Genomic DNA, 18633 nt, shown 5'->3' with positions numbered 1-18633 from the left:
TTGTTGAATAAATGAGTGAATGAATGGTTTCATATAGATATCAGGGTTCTAAGTTTCCTCATACCTCAAACATTTTAACACATATTGAATAAACAGTTAAAACCTTTATAAAACAATTAAATAGTACAGATTCAAGGAATTTCATTAATCATGGAAACCAGAGAAAATATGTTACAAAATATTTTTCACTAGAGAATTAATTGTAACTATATCCAGATGCAACACAGGCTAGCTGTTTAGATATATGTAAATATTTTTATTGCCCAAAGTTCTTTCTTACTGTGTATGTTATTTTAACAGTTTATCTGTTTAACAAATACTAATATGTACTTTGTATTTGTTGTAAGTATAAGCATATAATACAGACTTTTGAATGTAGGGAATTAAGTAAATTTATAGTTTAGATTTGATGCACTCAGATAAGTTTGCTTAGTAATTCAGCATATGATGTAAATCTATTTGCAAAGCAAGTTCTGGGAGAGGTATGTTCTATGTAGCAAAATGTTATCCCTGTTCTGTTGGAAAATATACAGAAGATATTGTTTATGCAGATCTCTTATACAGAGATCATATATTCTCTCTAATATTTGAGTCTAACAAATGCATTTAAGTAAGATAATGAGGCTATATAGGAAAAGTATCTAATGTTTATTTGTATTTTATCTGGAAAAAGAAATAGAAGAGGTTGAGCTGGGGGCATCTTTTGGTTTATTTTATGTGGTTTGCAAGTGCTATCCACTATTCAGCTCTTCTTATGCCCTCTCATATTGAAGAATGAATCACTGTAAAGGTCACTTTAATTTTTAACCTCATCAGCATAGTTATTGTTGTTATTGTTAATCCAGTGATGAAGAATAAATAATCAGGAGCTTTAAGATGGGTTATATGCCGCACACGTTTCCCTCTTGAGTTCATTCCACTTTCTTTAATACTACTACCCATGGAGCATTTATGTATTGGTCCCATTTCAACTCCAGGTTTTGCAGGATTAATGTAAATTCCAATAATGAATATCTTTTTATATTAACCCATTAGAGTAACAATTGGGCAAGCCAGTAAAATTGTAGCACAACTGTACCTTGTACATACTTTAACTGAAGGACTTATTAGAACTTTTCAATTATTTGTTTCCATGTTAATCTTCCCTATGCTGCTGTCACCTGAGAAATGAGACTGTCATAAACACCTTTGTATCCTAAACTTTGCCCAGGCCTTGTGCATAGCTGAATTTTGATAATTCTTTGTGAAGGAATGTTTGTTACTGTGAGAAATATTCTTAATAAATTTATTCTAAACTAAGTAATGTCCAATTTTAACATAAACTAATCATAATTGGATAATTTAATTGCATTGATTATTTACAACTGTTATAATTTACCTATTATTTTAAAATAGATCCTGGAAATGCAATGTACTTAATCCATTGTCCACTGGAGAATGGTTTACTAGAGCAGAATTATAAGTTCACAGTTCCATTAAGAGGGTTCCTTGTAGATCATAGTCATCCATTCTAGTGCTAGTAGTTGTTTCTTGGTCCACTGGTTGTGTTACCAGAGCATTTAAACTGGGAAATGAAAACAGGTTTGGCTGACAATATATAGGTGAAATAGTAGCTTAAATCAGTAACAATGAATTGTATGAATGTCTTATAGGCTCAAGAAATAATCTGATATTTTAAATAGCATGTTGAATTGTTTCTAGTTTTCTATTTTGAAACTTGCGTATAAGTTTGTGTCAAAGAAGTGATTCAACATCTCTCACTTCTCAAGTACTTGCTTGATGAATACATAATAACATTTTGAGTAATATAGTAGAATTTTTTTCTTGTGTTGTTTTTAATGTATGTTTAAATATAACCATAGGAACTGTAGAAAGTAATAGAATATCGTTCCTATTTAGGTGATTGTCTTTAGCAGAATAAAATATTTTCACTTAATCTATAATTTTAAAAGACATTAATTATTTTAAAATTAGGAAATCTGTAATACCAAAAATCCAGAAAGAAAATGTCAGAAACACCATCATTCAATGCTTTGCTCATGAATAACAGGTATACAAAATTCCACTTTGAAGTATTAATATTCATGATTTCCAATTGTTTTTATTTTTTTTAATTATTATTTTATTTTTTGCGGTACGCGGGCCTCTCACTGTTGTGGCCTCTCCTGTTGCGGAGCACAGGCTCAGGACATGCAGGCTCAACGGCCATGGCTCACGGGCCCAGCCGCTCCGCGGCATGTGGGATCTTCCCGGACCAGGGCACGAACCCGTGTCCCCTGCATCGGCAGGCGGACTATCAACCACTGTGCCACCAGGGGAGCCCTCCAATTGTTTTTAATAGAAATTTAGTTTTCCTGAAATTATCAATGTGAAAAAAAACCCTCAATCTCTATGAACCTATTTTTTTTCTGAAGGAGCTAAACTAACTCAATTAATGCATTAAAAAATAAATCTCATAGAAATATTGCAGTGAGAGAAGAGATATTGTAACAATTTTAGTACAAGAATATTATTATTTATAAACCATCCATTGAGAGCTTACAATTAAATCAGATACGGATGGGAGTGAAACAAAACAAAACAAAATAAAAACAAACACCCCCTGCCACACACACACAAAAAAATCAGTGTTTTGGAGCTGTAGCTCTTCTGAAGAATTATCAGTTGAGAAGTTTATTTTTTATCTGTCATTTGTGGCAAGGTCGGTAGATTTAGGTCAATATCATTTGAAATTATCAGCAGGCTTAGTTAAGCATTAATAAAACGACAGCTGCTGAAGCAGCAGCTGAATCTACTACTGTTTGTGTTTAATGCTTTCTTAATTGTCCCTATTCAGGTCCTACAAGTGTGAAAGGACTCTCCTTATTTAGTTAATAACTCAACTGACTATGTTACTTTCCATTGTGTACTATGTGTTTACTACTTGGTTTGGTGAAAAGTAACTATAAGGCATATTTTTCAAATATAAGCTTATGTTTTATGTGTGTTCTATGTGTGCTGGAAGTCAGTAGAAGATTCTGAGCAAGAAGTGATAATCTGGTATGTGCTTAAAAAGACCTTTCTGGTCTTTGGATGAAAAATAGACACTAACTGAGCAAGAATGAAAGCAGGGCATCAATTAAGAGGTCACTGCAAGAGTCCAGACAGTATGACTGGGAGGATAGTGGTGGAGCGGGTACGCCATGTGTACAGAAGGTGAACTGTGTTTCCCTGAAAGTGCCCACAGAGGTAAAGCATTTGTTCACATCATACATTGTGAAGAATTTGGGAAAGTGTGCTGTCACTTATAAGTGATATTAAAATTAATATACATAACTAACTAGCTTAAATTTCTTAACTAAATCAATTAAAATGTTCCAATTTTTTCATATGCACTTACTACTTTAATTATTTTACCCATTTACTAAGCATTTCACAACATTATGGAAAAGAAAACAGTGTTTAGAACTGGTTTTCCATTGTTAAATTACAAGACCTTTCAGAAGTATGCATAAGATGTTTCACTGACCAGATCACATATTATAACATAACAGCGTTATGTTCTTTGATTCTTAGGACTTCATTACGAAGGTTTTCTCAACATGATCAAATTTGCGGTCATTGTGCCATTCATGAAGATATGCTTTGTTATCTAATTTTTGTATTAGGGAATTAGAACTTAGACCAATAAATTTTACCATTCTTCTTTAATCTTTAATGGGACTTTAATCAAAGGGCCACTATTAGCTATATAACTCCATAAAAAGAATTATTCTGTTCTCCCTAGATGGTTAGTTCACTAGAAATTATATTAATGTACAAATAAATCTCATTTCTAGAGCAAGATCAGAAAAGTTTAATTTTAAAAGTCTCTGATTTCCTTTTAATTTTCTTTGAACATTTTAGTAAGTTAAATTGAAACTGTATTCAGCAAACATTTACTAAGCAATTCCTTAGTGTCAAATTTTGTCCAATACCCTAGAGGTGTTAGATTGATTATGATCATAGGGCTAAATAAGACAATTTGGAAGAGTTTCACATAGAATGATAGAATAGTAAATTAATGCTTATTAAATTAATAAGATAGCTGCTGCCTAGGCATCTCTGTGAAATTTCCAGGGAGGAATACTTTACCATTTTCTCAGTTCAGTGATATGTGCTTTGATCGAAGAGAACGCCTGCAGGCTTCAAAGTGCTTATACTCTCATAATACAGTTGCAACAATGTGTGCATTCAAACCTCTCATCATATTAGGTGACTTACATGTGAAAAACTCAGAGAAAACACAACATAAAGTATTGTTACATGTTAAATTATATGGTTAAGTTTATAAGTGCATAAAAAATTTACTTAGGAGAAATTAATGTGTACAGAATGTTCAGGGAAGGCTACATTGGAGAAAAAGAATCGGAGATGTGTCTTATAGATTTATAAGATGTGTCTTACAGATGTGTCTTATAGTGGAGAAAAGGGGAGATCATTTGGGGGCAGGGGAATATGATGCATTTGAATGATTGTAGAGAAAAATGGTGGGAAATGAATATGGTTAAGTCATCTTTGGGATCGTACTTCCCTTAAACTCTCATGATGCTGGTTTTTTCATCTGTAAAAAAGGAAATCACAGTACAAATTTGAGCTGTTGTGAGAATTAATGGAAGTATTATAGGCAAAGAATACAACACAGTCTTGGCCCACAGTAGACCCATTTGATGCTAGCTACTGCTAAGATATTCTTTTTTTCCTCCTACTAATTCAGACTTCTGTCATCTCAGACTCCTTCTTCAAGATGTAATGCAAGTATAATTGCTTGGAATGGTCTTCTCTGCCCCCGTCCGGTGGTAGAAGTGAGCTCTCCCTTTTCTTTGTATCAATACTATTCATGTGACACATAACAATTTACTTATTTTTCTTTTGATGAAATTGTTTCTTTCTTAAATCAATTTTGACTACTGGCTCTTTCTAATGCAGGAATACTTTATTCTTTAAAATAAAAAATCAGTGACTAAATCTGTTTTCAAAGAATAGGTTTAAAAGTTCTGGGATTATTCCATTTTGCCATCAAGGTCTTTTCTCCAAATGCTCTGTCTTTAATAACATGATATTTGATGGGAAAATACCACATCTCTCACTATAAACCTGTTTAATATAATAACATCTTGATTAGATTCCAAAATAATTATATTATTAATGGATTTGTAATGAAGATAGATCTTATTCACAGATAATGGTATAATGTGTAAATAAGTGCTCATCTTTATTGCTGCAAGGTAGTCCTGATATCTCATTTTGTAAATGGATTTAAAAAATGTACTTGGTGTGCAATTAGATACTGCTTATTTTTGACAATTGATATTTGATAAGTTTTGTGTGTTTTACTGTCAGTAGTTAACAACCTAGTTCTAATTAATTAATCAATCAACATATAATACATTGAATTCTACTAACAAGGATGTGGTTAAAACAACCTGCTCTTATTTAAAAGTAATTAATAGGTTTTTAAGAGCAGTTTTAGGTTTATAATAAAATTGTGCAGAAAATAGTTTCCATATATCTTCTTCTATTCTACCCCCTTTCCCTACAATTTCTCTTATTAACAGATTCCATTAGTGTAGTACATTTGTTACAATTGATGAACATTTATGATACATTATTATTAGCTAAAGTCCATAGTTTTCATTAGGGTTCATTCTTTGTGTTTTCCAGTTTTATGGATTTTGATAAATGCATAGTGTCATGTATTCATCATTACAGTGTCATGCAAGATAGCTTCACTGCCTTAAAAATATTCTGTGTTCTACCTATTCATCACTTTCCCCCTCCCCTGAACACTGGGAAACCACTGATCTTTTTACTGTCTTTATAGTTTTGCCTTTTCCAGAATGCCATATATATGAAATTATATAGTATGTAGTCTTTTTATACACGTTGTTCACTTAGCAATTTGCATTTTGGGTTCTTCTATGTCTTTTTATGGCTTGATAGCTCAGTTCTTTATGTTGCTGAATATTATTCCTTTATACACATGCACCAGTCTGTACTTTTTTTTAATTAAATGGTTAAAAGTGTGTGTTTATATATTTTGTTTCAAGCGACTAATTTCTTTTATAATTGAAAGCATACTATATATTTTGTTTGTTTGTTTCCCTTTAATAATTAGAATATAACTTTTTAAGGCAATGCTAAGTAAATTTTGATGTATGTCTAGTCAATCCTATTAATATATACCTGTAGAACAACATTTTTGGAATAATACAGTAGTTTTGTTTTAATATATGTTACTTGAATTGTTTCCTAACTTTTGCTGATATATATTATGAATTTAAAAGTACTTTACCAGTTTAAAGCATACTCACTGACACGTTTTATATGTGGTGAAATTTTGCTTTCCATGTGCCTAGGAGGAGGGTGGGTTGCAAAGTTAAATGGCACATGATAAACTATGCTGAATTCAACCACCAAATCAGGAGCAAACCACCACTCTATTTTTTCCTTTTTTTTTTTTTAACCTGGAATCCTTGTTTCTTATATTATCACTTTCCTTCCCTAACAAACTTGTTTACTTTTTCAAACCATCTCCCCTTTGTTGAAAAAGCTCTATTTGCATGAACTCTGCATCTGACCATCTAAATTCTGAGACTATAATCTATCAATTCCTGCCCTTGCTTCTATATATTTCCCTTTCCACCTCTACGTTCATTCTACATGAATGAATGAATGATGTCTCCATGATTCCACTTCTGGTTTCTGAGATGCATGACATGGTTAGTTCTAGGTATCGATTCCAAAAGCTTAGGTTTATGTCCTTGGTTCCAATGCTCAATTAGTTCTATGACAATGAACACGTTTTTAACTTCTGTGGTTTCAGTTTCCTTATTGAAAAATGGGAATAACAGTAGTATTGCATAAGAATTAAATGTAACAATTCAAGTAACCTTCTTAGCACAATGCCTGTTGCATAGCAAATGCTCAAGTAATATGAACAATTATTATTATTAAATTGACATTCCTTGACTTATGAATATGAAATATGATTGTACTCTTGCCAGAACACTGAAGATTTGTTTTTCCTTGTTGGTTGTTAGGAAATATCTTTCTCTCTCCATTGCTACTCTCAAAGATATTCTATCCAAGCATCTCTCACCACCACCCACCTGCAATGCACAAGTGCACACAAACACATACTCAGAATAATATTGTCAACAAACTTAGCCTCTCAGAGAAGGTTCTTCCTTAAGTCCTCCAGTAATCCATGAGACAAGGAAACAGTAGAGGACCAATTTCATTCTTTTTTAAAAAAAATAAATTTATTTATTTTATTTATTTATTTTTGGCTGCGTTGGGTCTTCGTTGCTGTGCACGGGCTTTCTCTAGTTGCGGAGAGCGGGGGCTACTCTTCGTTGTGGTGCGCGGGCTTCTTATTGCGGTGGCTTCTCTTGTTGCGGAGCACGGGCTCTAGACGCGCGGGCTTCAGTAGTTGTGGCACGTGGGCTCAGTAGTTGTGGCACATGGGCTTAGTTGCTCCACGGCATGTGGCATTTTCCTGGACCAGGGCTCGAACCCGTGTACACTGCACTGGCAGGCAGATTCTTAACCGCTGTGCCACCAGGGAAGCCCAAGGACCAATTTCATTCTGTTGTACATCTTTCTGTAGTTCTTTAAGATGAGCATTTCCATATATTCTCTGAAAGCTCCATATGGTTATAAAAATAACAGAAATACAGAAATACAGATTCCCATCATAGGTTGGAATAGATGCCTTTGTTACTTCAAAACATTGTAATTATTTATTTCAATATGTTAGAGCTTAAGTTCATCCCTGACAGATGGTTAAAACATGGCAAGTGAAAAGCATTAGTAATTTAACATATTTAAGCTACCTGGAAAATTAGCAACTTTGTGACAATTGAAAAATCATTTCCTAATGCAATTTAGGCAAGGCTGCAAGGATTTTCTTTAAATAATATAAAACAAATTAGGGAGATAGTAACAAAATTCAGGGGCCGTAAACAAAATCACATTAAAAGAAGATTTTCACAATGTTAACTATTTAAAGAATAAAACATTTTAACTGTGCTCTGTAGTTTTAAAACCAGAAAAATAAATGTTTCTCAATTATCAGCTAAATAATTTGAGGTAGTTATTATTATTTACAGTTTGACCAAAGCATTTATAAAATCATAATTGATGTTGTTTTTAAAGTTTAAATTAAAAGTATTATGAGCAGGTTTAGTAGCATAATAATCCAGGTACTAAATGTACAATGGTTTCTTCAGTGTTTTCTATCCTATACAGTTTTTTTCTTTCTATATCTACTTGCAATAACTGCTGATTTGTTAATCTAGAAACTCATTGAAATGAGTAGCAGAGTAAATCAGATGCTTCACTTCAGAGTTAAGAATGCTTTAAGTGTTAACATGACTGTTGCTGAGACAATTCTTGAGTGTAAAGTCTTTGTTTTATTTAATATTGTTACTACTTTGTTGTGACTTAGAACACTTTTTTTCCTTTTTTGTGTTTCTCTCTACAGAAAGCTGACCTTGCAGTTGCTCCACTGGCTATTACCTACGTTCGAGAGAAGGTCATCGACTTTTCCAAGCCCTTTATGACACTTGGAATAAGTATTTTGTACCGCAAGCCCAATGGTACAAACCCAGGCGTCTTCTCCTTCCTGAATCCTCTCTCCCCTGATATCTGGATGTATATTCTGCTGGCTTACTTGGGTGTCAGTTGTGTGCTCTTTGTCATAGCCAGGTAACATGCTCACTTTTGTGATTTTTTTGGCAATTGTTACCTCCTTTTTCTAACTAATAATTGTCAAAAGTCACAATCAATGTTACTTTTCTTTTCCTTTATTTCCCGTGGGGTGCTGGAGAATAATGAACTTTTAAGAGTCATATAACTTATTATAATGTACTCTGATGCCTTTTTGGCAGAAAGCATGCTGGCTGTGTCAGTAAGCTATAAGTGTGGTAGAGTTTACTCTTCTGAATAAGAAGCTAGAAACAGTTCAAGTCACAGTGATATAAAAATTATTTCTTCATTTTGAAAATTTATCTTGAACCAGGTAGCAAAACACTATGTTTTATTTATTTGAATTAATAAAACAGTTATAAGAAAAATCAAAGTGGTAACATTTAAAAGGAGGCTTCTAAAAACAAAGGCTAATTAAAAATAAGCATTTTAAGTATAAAAAGACGACCATGATTTTCTACATAAAATTTGTCTTTTTTTTTTTTGTTGTTCACAGAATATATCACCACAAAAAATTGCCTTTTTTTTTTTTTTTTTTTTTTTGCGGTACTTGGGCCTCTCACTGTTGTGGCCTCTCCCGCTGTGGAGCACAGGCTCCGGACGCGCAGGCTCAGCGGCCATGGCTCACGGGCCCAGCCGCTACGCGGCATGTGGGATCTTCCCAGACTGGGGCAGGAACCCATGTCCCCTGCACTGGCAGGCGGACTCTCAACCACTGCACCACCAGGGAAGCCCATAAATTGCCTTATTTTTGTTGACATGTAGGGTATATTTCAATCATAACATCAGAAACTCAAATGCCTAAGTGAAAAAATACATATTTTTATGATGGCTTTTAAAATCTATGATATAGCTCTATATGTTGCTTTTGCTACTTTATTGTTACTCTGGAAGTGGAAATTTGTAATAATTTTTCATTTATGCTTACCTCACTACCAAATTTTCAACAGATAGATTATTTTGATATGCTTTAGCTTATTTTTGCCTTAATTAAGGAGATTAAAACTATCCCTGGGCTCAGAGCTCTACTGTTACTGGAATGACTTTGGGAGTCACATACTCATTATAGTCTTTGAATTTTTATATTCTATCAGATATCAGAAAACTCTAAATCCAAGATGAATTAGAATGCTACATATAATTTTTTCATGTTGATAATAATACTTGTATAAATATATTTTTGCCTTAAATTCAAAATTAAGTATTAAATATGTGGGTTATTTTTTCAGTTAATTTATGTGGTTTCTTCTGATCAATTATCACTAAGGATATTTGTCCTTCCTTGAACTTTTTTTTAATGAAGTCATATTTTTGTTCCAAGCAGTGAAAAACGCTTATTCAATTAAAAAATAAATAAAATCAATTTTAGAAGTAGCATAATATTTTTGATATATTTTTATATGTTTACATTTTATAGTTATGCACATAGATATTTCTGATACATTTACACATAAATGTTATACAGATTATAATTTTCTATCTAATAGGTTCAATATTAACACGAGTCCTTCAGAAAATTATCACTTGTATTTGACTGAAAATTTGTATTGGAACCATATATGCATATAGCATTTGTAGCAATATGGTAGATTGAGTTAAAATTTTTATTTGAAGTTTAGAGTTTTTCCCCCCAAATGAGAATTTGGAGTATGAAGTTCATAAACTTTTAGCTCCAGTTTTTTCCATAGCTTGTACAAATAAAAAAGCCTTCTCATTTTTGAGCATCTTTGGACCAATTGCATCTTTTTTATAGTGACCAACACAAGGCTTCCTGTTTTATATGTGTGCAGAGAAGTGAGTTCACAGATTACAGCTTAAATAATTCAATGACTAGAGAACTCTACAGCCTTCCCACAGAACAAAAAGAAAAAAATAAATATTCTGAAGTATAGAAAAAACATTTCTTGATGTCTGCAGGTACACCTGTTCCCTCTTAATCAAATTAACTAAAGTTCTCAGGAAGGATATAAATAAAGCCTAGAGGAACATGTCCTGAGACAGTTGTGAGGCAATTGTGTGGCCATCAGTCAAGCTGAATTAAGTTCTAATAGCAGTTTCCAGGGGATCCTAAGCAAAGACTATTGTGTTACTTCAAATTAGAAATTTTAGATATTTCTAATTTTCTGAGCCCAAATCTTCTAAAATTAGATTCAAAAGCAGATAGTGAAACATCTGAATTTTTTTTACAGCTTAAAAGAATATTAGCAAATAGAGACATGTGGTATGGATATGCACTAATCTAACTTCTAAATATTTCTAAAACTCTCACTTTATATCAAATAATATAATATCTGTAAAATTATGATAACCTGTATTAATTTTACACGAAAGAAATTCATCCATGTCTTTCTATCTGAGAACATAACATTAACTGGTGTGCCATTTTTTAGGATCTTTGAATTTTAGAATATTACTGTTGAATTTTGTCAGTGATTAAATGAATGGATTTGAAAATGATTCTATTTCAGCATCTTATTCAATGATGTGAAATGAAGTTTTTTATCTTCATTTATGGGCAAATAACAAATATTCTATTAAATAATAAATAATATAGGATATCCTATATTAAGTAATAAATAATATTACATATTCTTGGTAAAGTAATATGTAATATAAAAATCAATTCTTTACAGATTATCTCAGAATATTTTCTTCAATTCTCAACATTATTATAATCTTGTATAAATATTGTCAAATTAAAAAACACACTAAAACTCAGATTAAAAGAAAATTTCTTGAGTAGAGTCCATTTAAATTCTAAACTGAACCTCCAAAACCAGATGATTTTGTATAAGTAAAATCCACTCTGACCTGGTATTGCACTCTTGCTACCGTGAAAGTAGTTCATGATGTGCGAATGACAGGAAAATGTCTAAATTTCAATTGTAGAACTTAATTACCTTTCTAACCAAAATGACATCATGATTATTTGTTATCAATTCAAAATAAATGTAGCATTTTTATTTTATCTGTGAAAAAAGATTATGTCTTATGCCATATAGAGATCACGGATGAACATATTAACATCATTACTGATGTCAAAATAAGTATGGCATTTCCTTTATGTATATTCTTTGTCCTAATGTCCTACAAAGAAAAGAAAGACAAATTACATTAAAAAATTCTCAGATATCTATTTTATTTTCACTGAAATTCAGAAAACAAAGTTCTAAAATAATACCACTTCAACAACAAAATTTATATTTATTAGAAGATATTATGCTATATTGAATTCTAAGAAGTTACATAATGTCTACTTAGAATTAAAATAAATTTTATCTCAAAATTAAAATATAGTAAATGATTTAAATATCATTAAAATTTTTAATTGGCATTACTTTACTTTTGTTTCAGTCACCAGCTAATATTGTCCCAATTATTATTGTTACAATTAATCTTCTATGTCTTTTTAGCTACCAAGCCACACCTTCAATTTGTTTTCTGTTTCCACTTTAATTATTCCATCAATCATTCACTCAATTAGTCAAATATTTCTTGAACCTGTAGTGAACACTGGATAATTAGGATTCCAGGAAGTATTATACATTAATTTATATCCCTCATCTATTCATTAATTTATTCAGCAAGTATCTACTGATTACCAATAATGTTCTGAGAATTATACCAGATGCTTAAATCCAAGAACAAACATGGCTTGATACATTTTTTCATTAATAAACTCATAACCAATGTGTTTATCTGACAATAAATATGTATTGGCCTTGAATGAAAGTCATGAAAATGTTTTATAGTTATCCAATTTTTTTTAATGAATTACAGGTATTTTAAATATATTTATCTAAAAATGACTTGTAACGTATATTTCACTGAAGAGAAATATACAACTATAAAGGAAATAAGACATTAGGCAGATTGTTAGTTATCATTAGAATACTAGATTTGAGGCTTATTGAATATCTGCTGTATCATAGTATTAACAATATTAAATTTATGATAAATTTGTGATAATTATTAATAGATTATGTTTTAAAAATTAAATTTAAAAGTAAATAATAATTGTTACCATTTTAATATTTCCCCTAGCCTTCATTTTATAAGAAAACAGATTATCTAAGAAATACTTGAAAATGCTCTAAATTTATTTTAGCAAGTGTTAAGAAAAAAATACATTGTCTTATTTGTCTTGGTATGGTTTTATAATCCATGATCTCTTGCAAACAGTTGCATTGTTGTTTATAGCATAATGACATAATCAGCATGCTTATCTGAATTAACTGAGAACTCTATTTAAGAGTAAAGATGAACCTGAGGTACTGCATTCTAGATATAGAATGGCCTTATCCTAGGTATTCTAAGAATAGCTCTTGGCTGACAGAGGATTAGGAAGAAATCTTGTCCATGACTTGTGCTTAATCATATATGCCCCTAGATCTTTTTCCCTCTCTTTCTATTCTTTTCTTCCTTTGATCTAGGTTTATTAGTATAGGGATGGCAATTAGTCATATAAAAAGCCTATTTAGGGAACCCACCCTTTACACTAATGAGAGATATTTTTCACCTTGCTTCAAATATTTCCTTTGTTAAAAAAATAGATAATATTGATATAATAGATCCTATTTATAAAATAAGTCCATTTAAATTATTATAATATTAAAGAATTTAAAATTTTCTTTTAGCCATAGGTGTCACCAAGACAACCAGAGCTGTTCTGAAATTTAGCATGTAAATTTTGGTCTAAGGTCCTTAGTAGTTTGATATACAAAGATGAATAACTGAAGGTCGAACTTAAAAGAAAGGAATACTGGTATACACATTTACCTCCAACAGGATTGATGTAACCTTAATAATTATTCACTAAGCATATAAGAACTTTGCATATTTTATTTTGAGATTGGCATTTTAAAATTAAATACAAATAAACTCTGGAGAAAAAAAAATACTATACCAAATTTAGTAGTAATAAATTATTACAGAAATTTCTTAGATTACTTAAATGAACAAATGATTATGCCAAATATAGGAAAAAGAGTAAAAGAAGACAAGAAATTTTGACCAACCTGGCTTTGTTAGCAAGAATAGCAAATCAAGGATACTCAATGTGTTATATACATAAGATTAGTTTTTCTAAGTTAAAAAGAATATAGGAATGTCTTGTATGATTTTGCATTGAATTACTTTGCCTGGTTTTTAAGATATTAGAATATCATCTATTATATTATTGGATTGGGTTGCAGGGGAGCAAGGGACAGTCTCCCTAGAATCTGCTCAAAGGTTTATTATTACAGTGACTGCCAGGCCTGTCTTGACATACATTTTGGCTCTAACATGGTCTGTGGTCACAAGATGACAAGACTATTGCCTTACTGAGAGTCCTTATACTTGCAAAAATATTCTGTATTTCTCTTGGAGCTCAGAGGTAAAGATCTTCTAAACATAGTGTTTTTGATGGTTTAACCGAGTTTAGAAAACCATGTCGAAAGTGCTTGCATTAACAGCTTTGATCTCGGCTCCTGACTAGTGTGCAATAGCTTTTATATTCCTGTCACAATAATGGGTGACATTTAATGTATGGTGAAGGGCAACAATGAATTATTATGCACTTGGAAATGGATTACTCTTTTGGTGGGATGTTCAATGTTAAACTAATCTGTCAAAAAGACTGTTGTCTTTTTGAAATGAAATGCCAATTTTGTTGCATGCCTTTGCCACCAACTTTCCCACCTGTTACTAGAAAAGCATTTCAGTTTTACATAACATAATTTTAGATGTATTTTACTTTTATGTTTTGTTTTTTTTTTAACTCTAGTATATTGCAGGGAAGCCTATCTATTATTCCTCTTCCCATTTAGAAATTTTCCTAGAATTTAATGGAAATTTGGTTTGAAATAGTACTGTTCTGCTAGTATGCCTTTCACACCTACGAAAGTGATTATTATAATTGTTTATACTAAGAAATTCCTCAATTATGGACCTAAAAGTCAACATTGAATAAAACTAAATGCACTTTCAAATTACGTTTCCATAGGAGTTGAGGCTACTTCTATATTAACAGATTTTTTTTTGCAATTGCTATTTGGTAAAACCATTATAAAATAATTTACCTCTTTATTTTTAATGGTTCCAATAATATTCATGGTTGAAAGTATAAATGGAGTCACTAACCGAGAAAAAATTCTTAGTTTTTGTAATTGGTAGAACCAAACCAATTGAAACTAAGTTGAGTCAGTGACTTATTTTCAACTATGGTGAATATGGTATCTAGACAATTGAGACAGTAGAAATTTTCACTGAAATTATCTGTATAGGAGAAAGAAGATAATCTCAGTCATCATAAGAGAAAATAAACGTATTCCACTTCTCAATTTTATAATTATGCTAGACATTTACAAGAATAAAAGATTTGATAAAAACGGAGTAAGACAAAGACAATTTAAAGTTAAAGTGATTTTTTTAGTAATCTGTAATCAAATGCTTCTTGACATTTTATTTTAAAGATAATTATGCTTGAGTATCTTTTAAAAGTTTCCGCATCTCTTTCCAACTTATTTTTCCACATAAAAATGTTTTTGATTATTAGGACAAAATTAAGTATAAATGTAACAACAGAAGTTTGATAGCTCATTTTTATTGTTTGTATCCTATGGATAATTTTTTTGCCTCTGTGCCTTTACTTGCTTCCATCACTGAATTGAATTCAAAGACTCCTAGAAGCAAGAGAGCTTCTTCTGTCCAGTCATTGCAAGTATGTCCATTCAATAAATATCTGGGCCAATGAGCTTCTGAGAACTATGGTCACCCTATGATGATTTGTTTCAATTTAGAAGTTCCACAATGCCTAGCTCAGTAAATCACAGAAACTAATTTTAATAAATTACAGTATATAGAGTCACATTAAGAAACTTGAGAATGCTAAAAACTTGAATTTTACTAATTATATTTGCTACCAAAAAATGGCACGCCTCTGTTCTTAATGAATCCTTTATGGAACATGTAGTTATATTTTACACACACACACACACACACACACACACACACACACACACATACATGCACACTTCCTGATGAGAAGCAGTACATTGTAAGAAATTTTTTTCTTTGAAAGATTTGGAAAAGGAGTGTAGTGGCTCTTTGTCAGTTGCTACCATGTCTCGTGTACATTTCTCATTAGCTAATTAAGATTGAAAAGCTAATAGGACAAGAACAATACTGTGAATGGCTTGTTTCTCTTTGTATTTTTTCTTTGCTTACTTTTCCTTTTATTTTTTTTTTGACCATTAGAAAGAAATTCTTTGAGGTGACTCTTAAAAAAGAACCAACAAGATGAAAAGAACCCAGAATTTCACCAAGTGATGCACTTACTCTTCAATATTTTGCAATTTCTTGGTAGCTACTTCTCCCATAACTGCAGAGGACTGTGAATTGTTTGTAAGAAACTATCTTCCCAGCTTGTTTTGTCTGTGTTAATTATCAAAACAAAATTGCACTTCTCTCTTTCCAATTGTCCCCTTGGACTTTTGGGGGTTTTCTCAGCCACTTAAGAAAGGTCTTCACAATCTGAAACTATCCCAGGAAAGTCAGTGTCTTTTAAAAATAATTTAACAATGTTCTTTATAAAATATTTTAATCTACAGTGTCTAGTCAAGAGAGGCCAAAGCTTTTACATACACCTTGAAACAGTGGAGTCTGTGCAGGAAGCCAGTGAAACAAAGATAATGAGTAAAAAAAGAAATATTCTCTAGGAGTCTGTTTCTTTCTTTCTATATATGTTTGTACAATGATTGAGAGTACTATGCTCAAAAAAGTAGTTGTCTTAAGAAATATAAAGGAAATAGATCATTTTTTTCCTTTAGTCATAAGCATGGTGCCTAAATTAGTAACATTTTTACTTGGATAAATCTGTCCCTTTGCTGTCAATTTTTTAGTGTAAGAGTTCTTTCCGATTGATGTTTCCTATGTAGTCTTGTAGTGGGCTGGTGGGTCACGTGAAGGAAGTGATTGAGAGAGAAAAGGAAGAAAACTAATATATACTGCATGTCAACAATAGCCAGGAAGAGATTAATTTATTAGCTTTTTTCAGTAACTATTTTTATGGTTTAAGGAATGAATAGGTATACATCACCCCTGCTCCCATACCTCTCACAAATGAGATTAGAGATGTTTACCCTTTGTTTAATGCTATTATTGTTACACTTTTAAAATTCTAATTTATTTTAGGGAGGGATTTTGTTTTTAAGGAAAGAAAACAGATTTATAAGAAAACAGAAAACAGACTTAGAAAAGGAACTTCTATCATTTGGTTCTTTTTTACTATCACATTAAATTCATCTTCCACCTTTTCCTTCTAAGATTTCAGAAAAAAAAAAAGACGGCTACTTTTTAAAAATATTTAAAAGAATGCTCTAGTTAATATTTGCACTACATGTTAATGGTATATTGCTTTATAATAACAGGTGATTGCTTAAAAGTATCACCCTAATTAGCTATGTTTAAGAAGTGTGTCTTTCTCTTTAGAACTGCAAATCAGAAAGCTTAAAAAATATTTCCATTCACTTGGGCGTCTAAGCAGGAGACACAAGCCATACATGTGCAGATTTACCTTATAAACTTACTCTCTAGAAATGCTAACTTTCTTCCCCTGAAAATTACTAGCTGTATATAGTAAAAGAATTGAACCACATTGTGAGATTTTCTGGAAACTAAAGATGCTATTAATATTGTTTTGATTTTTTAAAATAACTTATGGATGTGGGAGAAATATAAATATTAAATGAAAATGTATGGATATAATTTTTAGTGGTAATTTATGACTTTATTTCTTCATGCTATGTAACATAATGCACTCTATCCAAATAATTAATGAGTAGGAGATATAGTGTCATCAACCAGTGTAACTTCATTCATTACAGCATGTCACAACACCTTAATTGCTATAATTTTTTACATTCCATTACATAATTACATCATTCAAGTTAAATTATTTTCATATCAATCCTGTTGGGTATATATATGTACATATTTTTAAAGACAAAATATTGCTCTCTAAATAGCAATAGAAATTTCAATATGATATTTGGATAGAAAGAACTTGAAAGCATCTATTTTATATATAAATAGGATTAGTAAAACAAATGACAATACAAAGTATTCTGTTGGTTTTCGACACCTATAGTTTTAAATATTTTTACTTAACCATGCATACTAAGGGGCACCGTAAAAATGTTATGTTATCTCTGTTAGAAATAAGTTGATTTTATACCTAGTTTTGAAATTTTGTTTGGAAGCCCAGAAACTAACTTGACAACTTTTATGACAAAAAAAAAAACCTTATTAATACACTTCTGCATTTTAAAACTATGGTAATTCTTTCTATTTTATCTAATGTACCTTGAATTGAAACAGAATTTTAGTTTCAATACTTTATAACAAATATAAAAGGTCATTACCACTCCCCTTCTACCCCCAGCCTGGATATAGCTTAGTTTCCTGCTATTCTTTACAAGAGATGTTTAACCCTAAGTTAATTATTTTAAAACATTACCCATGGTCACGTGCCCTGTCTGACTACTCCTGAGATGACAAAATTAGGTGAATGACTTTAAAATAGATTTCCCCATTAAATTAATGGACTTGATATTTGAAGCAAAGGTGAAATTGTAGGTTTTGAATGTTACTGGCATGATAAAATTTATAAATAGAATAGGGCTACAACTGTCATCTAAGTTGGTTCAGAATATGCACCTGAATATTATTTTAACATAATAAAATTAGGTAAGTGTTTCCCTGCTTCCCTTACTATTATTGGTACTGAAAATGGGGGTGCTGGGAGGTGTGTTAAATATAAGTTTAGCAATTCACTAGACTGACTGAAGATATGTTTTGGAAACTGATATTACTAAGGTGATTTTACCAAAAAAAATTGAAAATAGTGAAAATTTCGCTTGT

General features: G+C 31.3%; 1 protein-coding gene across 1 annotated transcript in view; it reads left to right on the top strand.

Moving 5' to 3' along the window:
* The window catches only part of GRIK2 (glutamate ionotropic receptor kainate type subunit 2), a 635712-nt gene that overhangs the window by 486899 nt on the left and 130180 nt on the right, over positions 1-18633 (top strand). The window contains exon 11 of the mRNA XM_060030591.1: positions 8507-8730. Coding sequence (XP_059886574.1) covers positions 8507-8730 — 224 coding nt within the window. The remainder of the gene's footprint in view (positions 1-8506; positions 8731-18633) is intronic.

The sequence above is a fragment of the Delphinus delphis genome, chromosome 14, assembly GCF_949987515.2.
Source record: "Delphinus delphis chromosome 14, mDelDel1.2, whole genome shotgun sequence".
NCBI classification, from domain to species: Eukaryota; Metazoa; Chordata; class Mammalia; order Artiodactyla; family Delphinidae; genus Delphinus; species Delphinus delphis.
The sequence above is the reverse complement of the archived record's forward strand: the minus strand, read 5'-3'. Positions and strand labels throughout refer to the sequence as shown.